The 19,999-nt window shown below is 41.6% G+C and overlaps 1 protein-coding gene across 6 annotated transcripts in view; it reads left to right on the plus strand.

The window, feature by feature from the left end:
* MYOM2 (myomesin 2) overlaps nt 1–19,999 on the plus strand; it is a 446,804-nt gene that overhangs the window by 176,481 nt on the left and 250,324 nt on the right. For all 6 annotated transcript variants that reach the window (XM_040428545.1, XM_040428541.1, XM_040428544.1 and 3 more), the window contains 5 exons: nt 3,237–3,342; nt 11,820–11,983; nt 12,126–12,162; nt 12,247–12,269; nt 13,203–13,258. In XM_040428545.1, the coding sequence (XP_040284479.1) occupies nt 3,237–3,342; nt 11,820–11,983; nt 12,126–12,162; nt 12,247–12,269; nt 13,203–13,258 (386 nt within the window). The remainder of the gene's footprint in view (nt 1–3,236; nt 3,343–11,819; nt 11,984–12,125; nt 12,163–12,246; nt 12,270–13,202; nt 13,259–19,999) is intronic.

Below are 19,999 nucleotides of genomic sequence, written 5' to 3' on the forward strand. Positions count from 1 at the left end.
TCTATAAAAGTGACAGTGCTGGCTGTTCATGGAACTATAGTAACCCCCCACATATGCATATATAGGGCATACTGCTAGCATATGCCATCACTTCATCAATCACATATTCCTAAATGGCATACACACTATATAGTTGAATATAAAAGTCAGGAGAGTTAGGCATGTAGAAGAATGTCAAAGGGCAAACACTCTAAATGTATGGCATGGCACCCTATTCCTTGCAAACATTGAAAAATGAAATCTGTCCCCATGAGTAAAGGTGTCTTTACATGAGCCGACTTTACAGGCATTTATCGGATAGCAGATAGCAGATGATTGCTGCCCAGAAACAATTTCCCAGATTTACTAACGTGTCTGCACCAAAAATTTGTCTAAAAAAGTAGTGCAAATTGAAATAATTTGGTGCATTTAGGGTTTCTATACTTTTCCCTACTATAATATAATAATAATCTTTATATAGCACCAACATATTCTGGAGCGGTTTTCAATCAGGCATATATAACACAGCAACAAATAAGTCAACAGTTAAAACAAGAGTAATGAGGGCCCTGCTAGCAAGAGCTTACAATCTATGTGGAGATGGGGGTGACACAGATGGTAACAGTGCTTGATTTGTACAGTAGTCTGGCCATCTTAACGCAATAGGGGAGTAGATATAAGACTGCGTGAGCCAGTCCCCCGCCAATATCTGGAGTGCTTCTGAGTGTATGGGGTGTGGATATTTGACAGTAGATCAGGTTCAGAAGAATGATGCTGAAGGTGGGTGGGGATGGAGAAAAGTTAGATCAGGGGATGTGATAGGCCAACCTAAAAAGATACATTTTTAGGGAGCACCTAAAACTGTGGATGCTGTGAATTAACCTCATTGCTTGGAGTAGGGCATTCTAGAGAACTGGTTTAAATCAGGGGAAGTCTTGGAAACGGAAGTGAGAGGTTCAGATTATGGCATATGTTAGTCGTTAGCCATTGGCTGAATGGAGAGCATGGGTAATATGGTAGACAGAAATGAAGGAGGTGATGTAGGGGGGTGCAGCACTGTGGAGAGCTCTGAGGGTGAGAATGAGCAGATTAAATTGAATCTTGTCCTGTATGGGCAACCAGTGCAATGACTGACTCAGATCAGAAGAAAGAAAAGAGGTTACAGCAGCATCTCTGGTGTATCCTTTATTGAACCCTTGAGTGCGTACAAAAAGCAAAAACTGAAACGTCGTATTTTTGCTTTTTGTATGCACTCAAGGCTTCAATAAAGGATACACCGGAGATGCTGCTGTGACCTCTTTTCTTTCCCCTGTTCGGTGGACTGCTGCGGATCTGCGGTCCTGTTGTGGCTGATGCATTCCGGTATTAGTCGGTGAGGTCCGTTGGTGCTGCTCTACACTTTTGCCTTTATACTGTTTGACTCAGAGCAGAGGCATTGCAGTAGCGGTTAAACAGATAAAATAGCCTGGCTGCTGCAATAAGGATAGATTGGGGAGGGGAAAGTTGAGGGAGAGACCAATTAGTAATGAGTTACATGCTTAACAAGGATTGGGGCTTAGTGGAAATGAATGGAGCTTTGAATGAAAGTAGGCAGTGCTAGAGCAAGATTGAACCACAATTCTCGCATAAAAACCTGTCTCAAAGTAACCCAACCAGTAGTTGGTAAAACACCAGAGAAAAGTGTCTATCCTTGCACCAGATTTATCATCCAAATTGTGTCTAAGCTTATGCCACCTTTAGGATTAGTAAATCTGGACCAATGATTTTGGTGTCACCACCAGGGATGCTTTCACCCAATAAATGAGTATATGCTTGTCCATTCATATCAACTTTTGTTCTCGACAATTGGCCTGTGTGAAGGGGCCTTAATTTATCCTCCTGTTAGTAAAGCATTGTCTAAGCTTTATAATATTTATTACCAATATTTACAATTTTGCAATACACCACATTCCAACTATGATAATGCTAGTAAAACCTAGCTTTTTATGATAATATTGCCTTTTAATACCCTAGATTGATTTCCCAGTTAACTGATTCAGAGTTACTAATGGAATGAATGCTCAGATATGGCAAGAGCTTCTGTCTGTAGCTTCTCCTTGTAGACAGAGTATTTTTCTCATATTTCAGAGTCATTATTTCTGACAAAATACCCTCAATATCAACTGTACAGAAATGAACACTGTCTCCCAGCCAAATGTGTACCATTAATCACTTCTCTGTCAAAATCAAGTTGCTTACTCCAAGTTCATTTGCCAAAAAGGCTGGGTAATTTGGCCGTCATAGCCTTTTTTAAATGATCTTAAGGGGTATAAAGTGCAGATGATTTAACTAACTATATGCCTCTTCGGTAAAGAAGCACTCATGGTTACTGGAATAATCATTCTTTACTTATTGTACTCAAGGCTTTTACTATTTTGACAGTCACCTGTATAGTGACAATACACACGTCTTTGCATATTCCATCTTTTTGTTTGACTATTCGAATCCTTTTGCTACACACATTGTTGTGATTTTGAAGCTAGCTATTATTTGTATGCCAACAAGGTCTTATTTTTTGTCATGTTTTGTTATACTTTCCATCATCCTCAATAAAAGCTTTTGCCTTATGCTCACATCATATTAAATGAACATAGTAGATAATTACCCTTATATGTCATTTTCCCAGAGTGACCATTTTGGTGTTTCGGAATTTCAAGTAATATATATGAGGAGCAGCACATAAGTAAATTCTGCCTAAACACAATTATAGTCTATCCATTTAATCTATAGTGTTAAATAATGTTGATAAAGTCTTTGCACCAGACGATACAGTTTGAAATATCTTGCTCTAGCTCTCAGTAGATAAAGTGAAGAGTCTATTATAAAGATAATTACTGAAATTACTGAGTGTTTATCATTCGGAGAGAAAAATGCACCAAGATGTTGTGTCTGAGAGCTCTTTGTGAAAATGCTAAAGTAAAACTAGGTTGTTTTGAAAGAATAATACCCTAGAAGACCAGAAACCCATAATGTCTTATTATAGCTGTCTGCATCCTTGTAGGAGGACTGTCATAAAAATGCATCAAAGTCTGTAATTCAATCTATTTCGTATATAACCGAAGCTCACAGATAATATGTCTCAATTGTATCAAAAATATCTTTTCTTTCGGTACAGATTTAGAGAACAACTGAATTTTCTACATTGTTAAAAAAAAATAATGTAACTATGCTAGGTGAACATGATCTAATGCAGAATATTTTGGCTTTTTGTTTAATAGGATCATCTGCTTCCGAGCTTAAGATCCAGTGTACACCGGAAGGAATACGATTCCATTGTTACATGAAGTACTTCTCTGAAGAAATGAAAGTGTGCTGGTACCAGAGGTATGAATTTTCACCCTTGTTCTGGTCTTTGTTTCAAACATCATTAAAGGGGTTGTCCGGGATTTTTATATTGATGGCCTATCCTCAGGATAGGTCATCAATATCTCATTGATGGGGGTCCAACACCCAGTTCCCCGGCTGATTAGCTGCTTGAAGAGACCGTGGTGCTCCAGTGAGAGCTTTGACCTCCTCACAGCATAAAAAGCGCTTCCCAGTCAGTGCTAATGCACTCTTATCCTGACACCCACATCCTGGACATTCATTGAAACAAGCGGTATAAGTCTGATGAAGGCCAATATGTGGCCCGAAACGTCACATTATACACAGCCGCAATACCAATTAAAAAAATATTTTTCTTGCAACTCAATTGCTGGAGTTTCTATATTTAGCATACAAAGCACAGCATTGTATGTTGTATAACGGCTGTGCTTGGTATTGCAGCTAAGTCCTATTGACATGAATGGAACTGAGCGGCGCCTAGGTCATGTGACCAATGTCCAGGACGTCACTTGCCTCAGGATCGGCATTCCATATAAAAATCCCTTAAAAAGGGTATCCCTATGTACATTGATGAAGTATCCACAGGACGCCATAACTGTTTCAATGATTTGAGTCCCACCTCTGGGACCTTCACCTATTTCCAGAAACCTGCATGGTGTGGCAGTCTCTGTGTGCCACATAAAGACAGAGAATGAATGGAGAAGTGGCTGAGCATGCACATAATTCTCTCCTGGTAAAGGCGGGTTTACACTGTATGATGTTACAGCCAATTGTTGGGAAGAAATTGTTCCTTCCTGACAATCGGCTGTTTATTCAGTGAAGGAGATTGCTGCATTTACAAGTAGTGCTCTCCTTCACAGTATGAGAGATCGGCCATTTTGACCATTTTTTTCGTTTCATCTTTTTCCATATGGGATTAAAACTTTTATATTTTGTTCGTACGGGCATGTACACATGTGGCGATACCCATGATACGTACTTTCCTATGTATCCCGATTACAGGCGGGGGCTCCATAGGAAATACTATGCAGCAGCCTCCTGTTATTCACAAAGACAGGGGCTGCTGCACACAAGCTCTGGCTCCTCCGATCACCACATGGGGGAGCCAGAGAATAACTGGAAGCATGCACTTCCGGTTTTCAGTGCGCTCAGATGCCATGGTCAGGTTTGACCATGGCATCTGAGGGGTTAAATGTCCATGATTGGCATTACCAACGGTTGCGGACATTAGCCACCGGTGTCTGCTGTAGGAAACTGCATTGCTATGGTGCCCGCTCCGCTCGGGAGTGGGCGCCATCTTTAAAGACCCGACATGTGATGTAATAGTACGTTACATGTCGAGAAGGGGTTAAGGCGGTACTCAAAGGGGTTGTGCCATAAGCTACTTTTCACTCTAAAGTGTATTGTCATCAATTACTCTAGCTCCCATCTCTCTTTGGATGTTTTTTTCTTTTCTTTTAATTTTATCTCATTTGCAGTTTTCTCTTATCCTCATGCTTAAATCCTACCGTCTGTCCCATCATTCCTTATGGTGATGTCTTGACATCATGTGACACTAACCACGCCCATTTTATTACCAATGAAGCTTCCTACATTGTAAGGCTCCAATGCGGGACGTAACCAACAGCAACTAAAAATTGAGACTGATTTGCCACAGTGTGCAATGGTAGCTTAGTAAAGCAGTTTTGATAAATGGTGGTATTTGAGTAAAGTGATATAACTCTTGCAGAGGCTGAAGACACCCATACACATTAGTATACCGTCAGCTGACCCTGCTGATAATCACTGGTTCAGTCTACACTCTAATGTCCCCCGAAGATGATGTCAGGGTGGAGAAGGATCAAGCACAATTAATATTTTCACCTGATCCTTTTATTCTCCCTGGAGAAAAAACGCTGCCAAAAGTGTCTGGCAGTGGCTTTCTCCACTCTTCCCATAAAATATACATACATTTGTATGAGGGAGCCGGGAGGGAGTTGGGAGAGATAGCTGTTGGCCAAATGATCATTTATCCAAAAACAGAGCTATTAACCATGGCACCTAAAAAAAAATGAAACCACTGGGCTCAGAGTTATCTCAAATGTCAGCTATATACTCTTTCTTCACACTATACCAAAAGAGTACAGTACTGAAAAAGGTAAAATAACTCATCATTACTATGTGTTAGAAATAGCTTATTACAAAACTCTATATCAGTTATAATCACGTGTGAAAATATACAATGACATTTCTAAAAATACCACCTTATTCTCAATTATTAGAACTGGAAGGGTTTGAATTCCCTGTATTTGACAGATTACAGTGTCATGTTAAAATAATTAAGACAGAAGGTCTATGCCGTAAATGACAGACGTTGGCACTTATGACAGAGATGATTTTTAATTGTATCAACTGATATTTAGTACTGGAAGATACATAAGAACACCTGGGAAATTATGATTAGTTATAAAAAGAATATGAGCCTTCTACAGAGACTTGTTGTACTCTAATTGCTGCTGTTAAGTATTTTTTTTTTAACTTAATTTCATTTTACAAGTTAAAGCTGGTTAGGTGGAATTTCAGTCCATAAGCAGTAGAAACTGTATTAGTTACATCTTTCTTGTACTGGATAGGACCTTCAGTCAGACCTCCGGTGTGGCTGAAACATCCCCTACCATCACTTAGATGCTCATGACCAGTACTTTATGCTGCACGTTTCCAATTCTGTTAAATTTGAAAGGCTTTCTAGTAGAGTAAGGTGATACACATCTTTGGAGCACGCTGAACCTATGGTCATAGTCAAACTGCAGTTAAGGAAGGCTGGACGTGCCAAAACGCGTCCTGTTACATGGATTAATAAAGCATTCAGAAACCAATACGCCTGCTGGGATTTGTTTGACTTTGGAGTTGGGGTCATCCCTTCCCGTGCAAGCGATTTTCACTAAGTGGTGAGCTGTCTCTTTTTTGATTGACTGGTGAACCTGTTTAAGATGATGCATGTCTTTCAATATGGCTCAGAAGCCTGCTGGAGGTGGCCACTAAAGATACAGACACTAGGTAGTGTGCAACATGTTAAAAGTTACTCATTTGCTATTGAAAGGCCTAATCTGTGCCAGTAAACACTATTGTACTATATTCCAGATGGATCCATGTATTTGTGTTGTTTATTTCGCAGTCTGCACAATACAGCAGAATTGATCATTATTATTATGCCATATCGTTTCCAAACTTTAACTCACAAGCCTATACCCATTATAGCCTGAATTCTCTATTCCTACCTTACAGGTCTGTTAGGTCTCTCCCCTTGTAGACCATCACAATACTTTTGAAATATGGTCTTCTGCATGCAGGGTTTTTTAGTTATTGATAATGTCCTGCCTTAGACTAGAATGGCAATGCTGCTATTTTCATTTATAAACGATTTTCAAAGACTGAGCTGTGGTCATTGGTTTTTTTTTTCATTTCTTGCACCTTTTTCTGTAACTTTAGAACTTTTGAAACTGTTGTGCGTAACCCAGCAGAGATCTTTAAGAAAATGGCCTATTGTTTAAATCTCATTTTTATGTTCAACATACAGTACAGACCAAAAGTTTGGACACACCTTCTCATTCAAAGAGTTTTCTTCATTTTCATGACCCTAAAGGCATCAAAACTATGAATTAACTAACACATGTGGAATTATATACATAGCAAACAAGTGTGAAACAACTGAAAATATGTCATATTCTAGGTTCTTCAAAGTAGCCACCTTTTGCTTTGATTACTGCTTTGCACACTCTTGGCATTCTCTTGATGAGCTTCAAGAGGTAGTCACCTGAAATGGTCTTCCAACAGTCTTGAAGGAGTTCCCAGAGATGCTTAGCACTTGTTGGCCCTTTTGCCTTCACTCTGCGGTGGGGCTCACCCCAAACCATCTCGATTGGGTTCAAGTCCGGTGACTGTGGAGGCCACGTCATCTGGCGCAGCAACCCATCACTCTCCTTCATGGTCAAATAGCCCTTACTTTCAAAGTTTTCCCAATTTTTCGGCTGACTGACTGACCTTCATTTCTTAAAGTAATGATGGCCACTCGTTTTTCTTTACTTAGCTGCTTTTTTCTTGCCATAAAACAAATTCAGTCTATTCAGTAGGACTATCAGCTGTGTATCCACCTGACTTCTCCTCAACGCAACTGATGGTCCCAACCCCATTTATAAGGCAAGAAATCCCACTTATTAAACCTGACAGGGCACACCTGTGAAGTGAAAACCATTTCAGGGGACTACCTCTTGAAGCTCATCAAGAGAATGCCAAGAGTGTGCAAAGCAGTAATCAAAGCAAATGGTGGCTACTTTGAAGAACCTAGAATATGACATATTTTCAGTTGTTTCACACTTGTTTGTTATGTATATAATTCCACATGTGTTAATTCATAGTTTTGATGCCTTCAGTGTGAATCTACAATTTTCATAGTCATGAAAATAAAGAAAAGTCTTTGAATGAGAAGGTGTGTCCAAACTTTTGGTCTGTACTGTATATTTAATTTTTTTTTTGTTTTTTCCACCATGTTACTGTGCATGTTAAAAAATGTATATAATCCCGGAATTTTGACGCTGGCCACTAGGCCTAAAATATATTAAGACTCCCTATCTTTTGAAAGCAGTTACATTGTATAAGCCCAAAGCTTGAGGGGAGGGAAATCGGGTGCAAGAACATTGTACCTTTTTGTGGGGAATAGGAATATGGCGGCGTTTTGCCTTATGAATGATAGCAGCACCCCTAGGAGTGAGCTGATAAGCTGTGATATTATCTATTGTGAATGGTGGAGCCTGTGTTATCTATACAGAGGTGTTACTTGTCATTGTAATTCTGCTTGTGATGATAATAAGAACAGCTACTGGAAAGTTTCCTGTACAGAACAAGAAGTCAAACCTAATGGCCAAGTGGGAAATTTGCAGGATTGTATACAATTTTTAAATAAAGTAATATGGAAAAATAAAACATCACCAAACATTCCATAAAAATATGTTTAACATAAAACTATGATTTAAACAATGGTTCATTTTCTGATGACACATTTCCTTTAAACCAACCTGCCCGGTGCTGATAACCTTTTTCATGGTCAAACCTGCTAACATCACTCTGTTGGTCCTTTGAGCTATGGACATTTATAAATGTGGTTGTCAATACGTTTGGCTGATATATATGAAATATAGCTGTGTCAGATAAAATGATGACTCCTATTATAAATAGGGACACAGATGTACTGATCATTTTTATATTAGCAAAACAGCTACTGTAGACTCAGATCATTAATCCATTATGGCTTGGATTGCCTACAACACATTTTAATGGGCATTTTGGTTATTTCTAATAGTAAATAAAATTCACTTAAGCATCTGCTTACATGACGACTTACAGTATGCCTTCCTCTTCAAAGAATGTTTTTTTTTTCGTGAGTGCCTTCGTTGTGCTCTGTTCATTCATTTACAAGAGTCTGTAGTTTCTCATCTCCGAGAATGATAGGTTGAGATCATCTCTTTCAAAGTCTGTCATTATTGTAATGCCGAACGCTGAACACAGCAGTGCCAATTAGATAGGAAATGACTGCAGGGGTGACATTTTATTTTCAAGTAACTATTTTATATTTTTACGGATTAACTCTGTTTCTGCTGGAATGTTGTAATCATATTTAGACTAACTATTTGTGACTTTCATGTCTAAGTTAATATACTGATATTTCTAACATTATTATAATAGCAGTCATAGCTAACTAATTTGTTCTGAAGTGCTACACAAATGATGGGATTATACCAGTAACTGAACCAGCAGAGAGTAGAATTTCATTTTATTTATTTTTTTATGAAGGAGGCAAAAAACCCAAACCATATGCATATCTTAAAAGTAATTTGTTAGCGGTTTTTACACCTGAAAACTGCTAACAGCACTATATAGGTGAAGGGGAGAGCAGTGTAAGAATACCCAGGGTGATAGTCGTGCAGGTTGCATGACCAAAAAATCCAGCTTTTAAACCTCCCCCACCCCTGCATAACAATCTCAAGAATCATAGAGGTGGTCCATGCAGGTGGTTCCTTCCTGCTCAGTTCATGAAGCTCTCTTCAGTGAACCCCATGCCCTCCACTCTCCAGTGAGTGATGCTGAGCAGTCTCCTGATAGGACGTCACTCAAAATGGTGGGAAGGGTTTTGGGAAGTGCTCAGTGCAGAGAGCAGTGGGCACTGAACATTAAAGGGATTATCCGACACTAACAAATGCTCCCCCTTACGCCGGGCCCCTCACACTGATTCTACTTACCTGGCTCCCCACTCCTCGTGCCACTCCTGGTCCCTGCACCGCCACTGTTGCTTCTCGCCGTGCGCGGATGAAAACATCCGTTGTCGGGGGGAGCAGCCAATGGCAGGGGGATGAGCCTCCCTAGCGTCACCCGCATGGGAGGGTCTCGGCATATGGGGGAGCATTTGTTAATGTCGGATAACCCCTTTAAGTGAGTGTCTCCATAGCACTTGAGATTGCAGTGCCAGGGAAATTAGAAATTGAATGTCATAGTCATGCAACCTCCATGACCCTACCGCAGTATGCTTACACTGCTCCTCCATTACCTGTGCAGGGCAGTGAGCAGTTCTGAGTGGTCAAAGCTGCTGACAGAGTCCCATTAAGAGTAACATACCATAGCTTATCATGTTTCCACTGTATATTCTGTAAGAAAAGCTTTGCTAGAATGCAAATCCGTGTCTGGGTTTGCCTTTAAAGAATATGTTTTTCTTTGGTACTAGAATCTGAACCTTTACGATCTGCTGCCCAGAAACATTGCAGCTATGTGAGGAGGAGGGAATGCAATAGGGATCTCCCCTTCTACTGTGGAGGTGATCACTGCATGTAAATGCAGAGCTTCACCTCAACTGAACGAGCAGCCGACTGTCAGGAAGGCTGGGTGTGCAAATGCGCCTTAAAGGGAACCTGTCACCTCCCAAAACCATCCCAAGCCACCAGCAGTACCTGCGTGTAGCCCGCAGTGTGTTTCTGATGATGCCTTTCTTCCTGAAAGCAGATGCAGCAAAAGTACTGAAAACGCTGTGTTATCCCCTGCCTGGCGCGCTTCTCCACACATGCTTGAAGGTAAGGAGGCAGCGGCCTCCTTGCTTCAAGTCACGGTAATCACGCCCCCTTCCCGGCCCCTTCTCTAACACTTAGAGAAGGGAGAGCACAGAGGCGTTAGAAACAGGAGCAGAGCTTTGATGGATTTAGGTCAGATTCAGAAGCCGCTGCAGCTAGGTAAGTGATCTACACACACTGCAGAAGAAAAATGTTAGGACATTTTTAGATAGGTATTGTAGGATTGTTTTACTTTTCACCATTCAACCCCCCCCTTGCCACTAATTAACACTCACTCATGTCCTTCAGGTTTTTTAAATGCCCCATTTTCCAGTGCTACAAGTAAGGGATGTGGTGCCCACTGCCTTGTTTAGTTCCAGTCCCACTTATGTCTACAACATATCCGGTTGGGTCCTGGTCTCCTTTGCTTCTGACTACAATGTGCATGCGCAAATGCAGCAAACAGGCCATGAATTGGCGCTTGCAGATTGGACACCAGGGAGGGATCACTAGATTCCCAGCTGAATGGAGGTAAACTAGGAGCTAAGAGGGGGCAGAGCTAGCTACCGGCTCAGACCTGTAATGTTCATGCAGGGGGTGGAGGCATTAGTATGGAGTTGATACTGTGAACATGCCCCACCAGTCTAGTGCTGGGATTAAAAATAGTGCATGGGAAACACAAAAATAAAGGTGAAGGAGTCAAATGAGGGTAATGCTGAAATATTTTTAATTTTTTTTTGGGGGGGAAACAGAATACCACTTTAAAGGGGTTCAGCAAATAGCATTCATCTTATACACAAAGTTAATACATAGCACTTACTAATGCATTGTGATTGTCCATATTGCTTCCTTTGCTGGCTTGATTCATTTTTCTATCACATTATGAACTGCAAGTTTCCAGGGGTTATGGCTGCCATTGCAGTGCAGATACGAGGTGGCCATAATGAGAGTTGCTGCACATATGTGCCTATGTGCGCTCCCATGGTCCCAGCCACCAGAGAAGCCAACACTATAGTGTGCAAACATAGGAAAAAAGCACTGTAAAAGTACTACAGAAAAACAAACCAAGCCAGAAAAGGAGGCAATATGGACAATCACAATACATTAGTAAGTGCCTTGTAGTCACTTTCTCTACATGATAAATGCCATGTGATAAAGTTACACAAGCTCTTTAGTGGAAACTGTTTAGAAAGGTGTTTAATTTTGCATTCACGACCCAAATGAAAAATGCTAGAAAAAAGTTTTAAAATGTTAAAGCTATTGATTCTTCTAGATGCATACGTTTTTATTATTTCTACCTTCTTGTATCCCATTTTGTTTTACATTTGAATGTTTTTAATTATTGTACATATATATATAAAAAAAGAAGTGATAAAATAATAATTTTGAATTTTATTTGTACAAAAGAGATTCAAAGATTTCTTCGAGCGAGAAGATGAGAATCGGTGGCACGGATGAGTATGCCTGGTTGCAGATATGTGAACCCACAGAAAAGGACAAAGGAAAATATACATTTGAGATATTTGATGCCAAAAGTTCCCATAAGAGAATTCTTGATTTATCAGGACAAGGTAACGCTTACAAATCTGGGGCGTTTTAGCCCAAGTCCAAGTACAAATAAAGCTATGAGCTGATGTTTTACCTTCTTTTTCGCCTGAGAAACTCCAGTGTTGCTATAGAAACCAAATGACACATCATCTTTTTTAATTTCAGCTTTTGATGAAGCCTATGCTGAATTCCAGAGACTCAAGTAAGTATGAAACTCATTATCTTGTATGCAAAATAAGACATATAAAATATTATATTAAACAATTACTTTTTCTCTCTCCCACAGGGCCGCAGCGTTTGCTGAAAAAAGTAAGTATTTATACAATGCGATGAATAATACAGGTAGCTCTATGTGTTTGCGTAGGGTTGCTTGGTGTGTTGTAGACAGCTGATATCACTGTGGTATCAATATATTCCTGTGGGTGCCAGGGTGATTAAGATTAGAAAGCTATACATGATGCAGACCTTATTAAAATAGTGGGTCCAATATGGTGCATTTCTGTTTAATCAGCACATCATAACGGAAAAAGAATTGTACATGGAAGTATTTCTCAATGATTGTAAGTCAAGTACCTTAAATCAATTAAAGGACATTAATGTACCACTCAGCCTATTATTATTCACTGTGCTGGACCTATTAGAAAATCTAGCATGACATCAATGCAAGTACCCACTGGAGACATGGCATGTTCCTCCTAGGCTACACATAATACAGATTGAGAACCTATGGCCTATAGCAGGGATGGCCAACCTGAGGCTCTCCAGCTGTTGCAAAACTACAACTCCCAGCATGCCATGACTGCCTACAGCAGGGCAAAGTGGGAGTTGTAGTTTTGCAACAGTTGGAGAGCCGCAGGTTGGCAATGCCTGGCCTATAGCAAGTGACCCATTTTTTCATTTTGGAGCATATTTCAGGCGCATTAAAATACACAGATAAATTACAGATAAAACAGAAGGTCAGTCCTGTGTCCCAACACGAACACTATTAGTGCTGCTGCTGGTCCCGGAGTAGTGCGGTAGGTTTCACACAGGTAAAATCAAAGTCAAATAGGTTTTGGAACCGCGCTGCAGGAAAAATATGTATGTATTTTTCCTGCAGCACGGTTCCAAAACCTATTTGGCATTAAAATACACGTTTGGGTGATATTCAGAGGTGTTCCTGAATGCACTCGCATATACATAGCAACTAAATTCATAAGGTTCTGCTATCTTGATGATTGACCTTTTCCCTTATTTCCTTAGATCGTGGTAAAGTGATTGGTGGATTGCCTGATGTGGTAACTATAATGGAAGGCAAGGTAAGAGAAGCACATTGCTTTATGCCTGTCTTTGTATACATAGTAGCTGAGTCTCTATAATAAAGTGTTAAACCAATATATCTGCTCTAGTCTACTAAAGTGTCAATTGGGGAAAAAGAACATTTTAAGCTAAAGTAAAATCTGAAATTCCAAGTGTTCCAAAATCATCGTACAATATTTGTTCCACTGATTTCTGAAGTTGCCAGTGCAAATCTACATACATACTAAAATTGTAAGCCCCATCCCGGAAACGCCTCCAAACCAGACTGGGACTGCCTGCTTATGGGTGAGGCATACAAAAGCCCCACTCATTTCTGGCCCAGGACAGACTGAATTTACCGGAACTGTCTGTAAAAATTAGGGTAATTTGGGAATGGTGGCTACTATGTAAAGATTGACTGATTGTTTGGGTTTTCAAAGGTCAGACCCCTAGTCAATACACATTGATTGTCTATTCACATGTCACATCCGTGATTGTGAGCCAAAATCAGGAGTGGAGGCTACACAGAAACAGGGGCGGACTGGGAACTTAATGAGGCCCTGGAAAAAGCCATAAACTTAGCCTCGATGTTGTAGGAGTGTCCAAATTGACAGAAGGTGGGGCCACACTCATACATGGGGTCAATAGAAGCTTCTAGAGTCAGTAATACCACAGTGCAGCACAGAATATTATCTCACAGAACCAAATACCACAGTGCAGCACAAGGTACCTCCCCAGAAGCTTGACACTTTGTGGCAGCCATCAGTAGCTGCCATGTTTTCTCCTTTTCCTCTACCAAATTGTCTCTAATATGAATATGAAGCAGGGGTCTCAGGAGGTCATAACAGCAAGCCAGCCCTTCCTTCAGCTTGCTTCCTGGACCTCCACTAATAAAGCCCCCTATAGTTCTCCCAGTAGTATGTACCCAGCCAGCGGCAGATAGGAGGGCTCGGGTGGCCCTATGGGCATCAGCCCACCAGGAAAATTCCCTGTAGGGTGTATGGCCAGTGTGCCCCTTCACAGAAATAAGGTATAAGGGAAAGATCTGCATCTGTTCTGTGTTTAGACCTGCACCTGGTTTTGGTTCACAATCACTGAAGGAAATCACTGACTGAACACTGATGTATGAATAAGGCCTTAAGGAAAGACTACCAGTCGTGGAAAAAATCATTTACGTTTTCTACGTTTAATACTTCTAGTTATGCTAATTTCACACTAGCACATAGCTTCTATTGATAATAGTGCCACAACAGCTATCATGGATCATCATATGGATCTTAAGTAATCCTAAAAGATCTCATTGTCTTACAATGGGATCCGTTATATTTTCTTTTGAGTTTAAGTATAGTTTTTGACAGCAAAAGTATTTCTGCAGACTGCTCTTCTCTTGCTCTTCTGACTGAAAGGAACAGACACTGGTGTGAACAGATAACATAGTAACATAATTTATAAGGCTGAAAAGACATCTGTCCACCCAGTTCAGCCTGTTATCCTGCAAGTTGATCCAGAAGAAGGCAAAAAAAAAAAACATCACCACCTCCTCAGGCAGAGAGTTCCATAGTCTCACTGCTCTTACCGTAAAGAATCCTCTTCTAGGTTCGTGTACAAACCTTCTTTCCTCCAGACGCAGAGGATGTCCCCTCATCACAGTCACAGTCCTGGGGATAAATAGATGATGGGAGAGATCTCTGTACTGACTCCTGATATATTTATACATAGTTATTAGATCTCCCCTCAGTCGTCTTTTTTCTACACTGAATAACCCTAATTTTGATAATCTTTCAGGGTACTGTAGTCCACTCATTCCAGTTATTACTTTAGTTGCCCTCCTCTGAACCCTCTCCAGCTCTGCTATGTCTGTCTTGTTCACAGGAGTCCAGAACTGTACACAGTACTCCATGTGTGGTCTGACTAGTGATTTCTAAAGTGGTAGGACTATGTTCTTATCACGGGCATCTATGCCCCTTTTGATGCAACCCATTATCTTATTGGCCTTGGCAGCAGCTGCCTAACATTGGTTTATACAGCTTAGTTTGCTGTTCACTAAAATTCCTAGATCCTTTTCCATGTCAGTGTTACCCAGTGTTTTACCATTTAGTATGTACTGGTGACTTGCATTGTTCCTTCCCATGTGCATAACCTTACATAAGTGTTCAACCTCATCTGACACTTCTCTGCCCAAGTCTCCAATCTATCCAGATCCATCTGAAGCAGTATACTGTCCTCTTCTGTGTTAATTGCTTTACACAGTGCAGTGTCATCTGCAAAAATTTATATTTTACTGTGCAAGCCTTCTATAAGAGAATAGGGCCAAATACTGTGGTACTCCACTAGTGACAGTGATCCAATCTGAGTGTGTACCGTTAATAACCACCCTCAGTTTTCTATCATTGAGCCAGTTACTTATCCACATACAGACATTTTCTCCCAGTCCAAGCATTCTCATTTTATATACTAACCTTTTATATGGTACAGTGTCAAATGCTTTGGAGAGGTCCAGATATACAACATCCATTGATTCGCTACGGTCAAGTCTAGAACTTACCTCCTCATAGAAACTAATTAAATTAGTTTGACATGGCCAATCCCTCATGAAGCCATGCTGATATGGTGTTATTTGCTTATTTTCATTGAGGTACTCCAAAATAGCATCTTTTAGAAAACCTTCAAACAGTTTACCCACAACAGGTGTTAAACTTCCCAGCCTATAGTTTCCAGGCTCTGTTTTTGGACCCTTTTTGAATATTGGCACCACATTTGCTATGCGCCAATCCTGTGGAACACTCCCTGTCAGTATAGAGTTCTTAAATATCAGAAATAATGGTCTGGCTATGACATTATGCCACGGTGCAGTTCACTGTGACAGTTTTGGCAGTGTAGGCTGGCTTCATGCCCTCTCACGTACTGGCTGCAGGCTGTCTCCTGTGTATGCTGGTTGCTTAGGGCTGCGTCCTGGCTGTGGTGTTTTGTGGAACTGCTGCCTGCGAATGGTTGCTCTCCCCGTGCAGGGCCGGTGCAAGGATTTTTGCCGCCCTAGGCAAGATAAAAATTGACCCCCCCCCCCCTTATCAGATGATCTGCCCATATCATGTTCCACCCCTTTCTCAGTTTTTTAATTAAAAGAACTGCTATGTTTCCCTTAGGGTTAATCCAGCTTCTTGTAGATGTCTCTTTTTGCGGAAAGGAATTGCGGGCCCATACAACGTGCGGCCCCGATCTGGAACTGCGGACCCGGATCCGCAAATTCCGATCCTGAAAAAAATAGAACATGTCCTTTTCTTGTCCGCAATAGTGCCGGCAATGTGCGGTTCGCAAAGTGCGGAACGCACATTGCCGCTGTCCGTGTTTTGTGGATCCGCAAAACACACACGGATGTGAGGTAAATTAGTTTCCAATGTAGTATTAATAACTAAACAATTACATAATAAACATATTGCATTGTCTACTTACCACCAGGACAATAAGATGATCTGGTCTCTGGCTGCAGTCTGGCTCTGGGGACTCCGTTGTCACTCTCTCCGCCCCCCACTCTCACTTGCTACTCATTATCCCCCCCCCCCTTGTCACTCATTATTCTCCCCCCCCTTGTCACTCATTATTTCCACCCCCTTGTCACTCATTATTCTCCCCCCCTTGTCACTCATTATTCTCCCCCCCCTTGTCACTCATTATTCTCCCCCCCCTTGTCACTCATTATTCCCCCCCCTTGTCACTCATTATTCCCCCCCCCTTGTCACTCATTATTCCCCCCCCTTGTCACTCATTATTCCCCCCCCCTTGTCACTCATTATTCCCCCCCCCTTGTCACTCATTATTCTCCCCCCCCTTGTCACTCATTATTCCCCCCCCTGTCACTCATTATTCTCCCCCCCCCTTGTCACTCATTATTCTCCCCCCCTTGTCACTCATTATCCCCCCCCCTTGTCACTCATTATTCCCCCCCCTTGTCACTCATTATTCTCCCAACCCCTTGTCACTCATTATTCTCCCCCCCTTGTCACTCATTATTCTCCCCCCCTTGTCACTCATTATTCCCCCCCCTTGTCACTCATTATTTCCCCCCCCTTGTCACTCATTATTCCCCCCCCTTGTCACTCAGTATCCCCCCCTTGTCACTCATTATTCTCCCCCCCCCTTGTCACTCATTATTCCCCCCCCCTTGTCACTCATTATTCTCCCTCCCCCCTTGTCACTCATTATTCTCCCCCCCTTGTCACTCATTCTACCCCCACCTCTAGTGTAGCGTGGCCGAGCTCTGTTCGATCCGCGGTACAGGAGCATTTGTTTCCTGTACCCGACCGGACTGACAGGAAGTGCACACTAAGTGAGCACTTCCTGTCAGTCCGGCCGGGTACAGGAAACAAAAGCTCCTGTACCGCGGACCGAACAGAGCTCGGCCACGCTACATTAACAACAACACAGAGCAGGATTCTTTAGAGCGGCAAGCGCTCAGCCTCAGCCGCTCAGGCGGCGCCGCATGAGGGGCGCCGCCGGCCGGCCCCAACTTATATAAGCAATTTTTTTATTTTATTTTTTTACCGCAACGGGCGCCGGGCGCCCCCTGCTGCATGGCGCCCTAGGCGACTGCCTAAGTCGCCTTACTGGTGGCGCCGGCCCTGTCCCCGTGTCTGCTTCTCTGTGCGGTACTTATCACTGTTGCCGTGCAGGCTGTCTGCAGGCTCCCTCGTGTACTGGCTGCAGGCTGACACCTGTGTATGCTGGTTACTTGGGACTGCATGCTGGCTGCGGTGTAGTCTGTGAACTGTGTCCTGTGTTTGTGGATTCTCGTGTCTGCATCTCTGTGGCTCATGTGTCTGGTGCCGTGCAGGCTGGCTGCATGCAGTTTGTGGACTGGCTGTGGGTTTCCCCATGCATGCTGGTTCTGTGATGTATGCTGGCTGCGGCCTTGTGTGTGAACATGGCCTAGTATGTCTGTTGGTGTTGTACCTGTCATTTATGATATTGTTGCTGCTTTGTCTGATGTCGTTGGTACTTGCTCTGTGATGGTGTTTGGTGTTATGTCCTTGTCTGATCTGTACCTGTCCTGTATGATGTTTATGTTATCCTTGTCTGTTCCTTGTTTAGCCTAGCAGTGCTCTACTGCATTTGATAGCCTGGCAGTGCTAAACTGCTTCTTATTGTATCCTGTCCTTTGTCCTGCCTGGCAGTGCCTACTGCTTCTGATCCCTGTCTGTTCTTGTCTGCTTGTAGTTCCTTTCTGCTTCTGTTCCCGTACCATGTTTGTCCTGCCTTCGTGAGAGGGTCCCTGGGTTTTCCAGAGGGAGGATCTCTAGTCTGTATGAATCTCTAGTCTGTGTGCAGCTCTGCCTGAGATCGTCATGCTTCCTTCCACTTGGGGTCCAGGCATCTGCTTCTGTGCTGGTCCCAGTTCATCTTGTTGTCTGTTCCATGTCCTGTATTTGCTTGGGTTCCAGTTTTGTTGTCTTTCAGCCTGGTTCTCTGAAGGTAGATGCCAAGTGTACCGGGACCTTCCTGGAGGTGCGAACAGTGAGCCCTCGGCCCAGTTCATCCCCACCACCAGGGACTTATTGAAGAACGGGGCTCACTGGCTCTCCACTCTCTGGGTTTGCCACTGGTCTGCCGGTGCACTTAGTTCTGTGGTAGTTCTACCGCTATTGCCTACTGTCATGTGCTTTTATTACACTTGTAATAAAGTTCTCTGTGGGTCCTTGGTCTGTTTTGCCTGTGTCGTGTTTGCTTGACGTCCTGGAGGTCTGCCTTGGGCCTCCGGCACATGACACATACTTAATTCTCTTAGGATACGGGAGAATTAATAGTAGTAGGAGTACAGTTAAATGATTATTGCTATATACAGTAAAGTTCAAATGTATGATTGCGCTTGCATTTTTATAAAAATGAAAACAAGTAGGTTTACACGTCATACTTCATCAGGGAAATGCTAAATAATTATGAATGTATGTGAGTGACATGTGATACACAAAGGGCATAGCATAAAAATAGTTACATAATTAAATAGAAAGATTAGAAATGTTGCATAAACAAAATCCTTTAACACAGGATTATTTTTGTAGTTATCTTAATGAAATGCTAAAATGCAGTAATATAAACAAATTACATTACAAACAGTTGAGTAAAATACTGACATGGAATTGCTATGTCCTCATCATTACAGACACACATTGACATTGCACTCAACAGCTGATATATTCTTTTCTGCCTTGAAAATTTTGCTTGGCAGGAAGAAATAACAAGTGAAGAAGCCTGTTTTATTTGAAGTATTCTGAAGCTTGCTTTTAAATTATTTTGTACAATATATTGCCTTAAGGGGATTCTTGTGAGCATACATAAAAGCATTAAAGATATCAGCTAAGGCTTATTATACAATGTTAAGGAACATAGGATCTTTTGGCATTAACAAACACTGAGCTAGACTGAAATGACATTAAAATGAAAAGTCTGTAAGCTACGGTACAAAAAACAATATGCTAAAATACAGATTTTTCAGCCACCTTGTCATAGTTTTTATTGTTTTCAAGATTCTACACAAATAATTGCTTTTTAAACTTTGGTTTGCTTTGATATTTAAAAATAAATTTAAAAAAAGAACTGGTGTAACATGTATACAACACATATAAAGTCAAATATAATGCAAAGTCTAGAAAAAATGTAAATCCAGTGTTACTGTGTGTCACATTAATGATCTATAGTGTACATATTCCTTTAAAGGGATTATGTCAAGTTCTGACGTTGGCGCCTAGCCACAGGGACTCCCACCAATC

This window comes from Bufo bufo, chromosome 4 (genome assembly GCF_905171765.1).
Source record: "Bufo bufo chromosome 4, aBufBuf1.1, whole genome shotgun sequence".
NCBI lineage: Eukaryota > Metazoa > Chordata > Amphibia > Anura > Bufonidae > Bufo > Bufo bufo.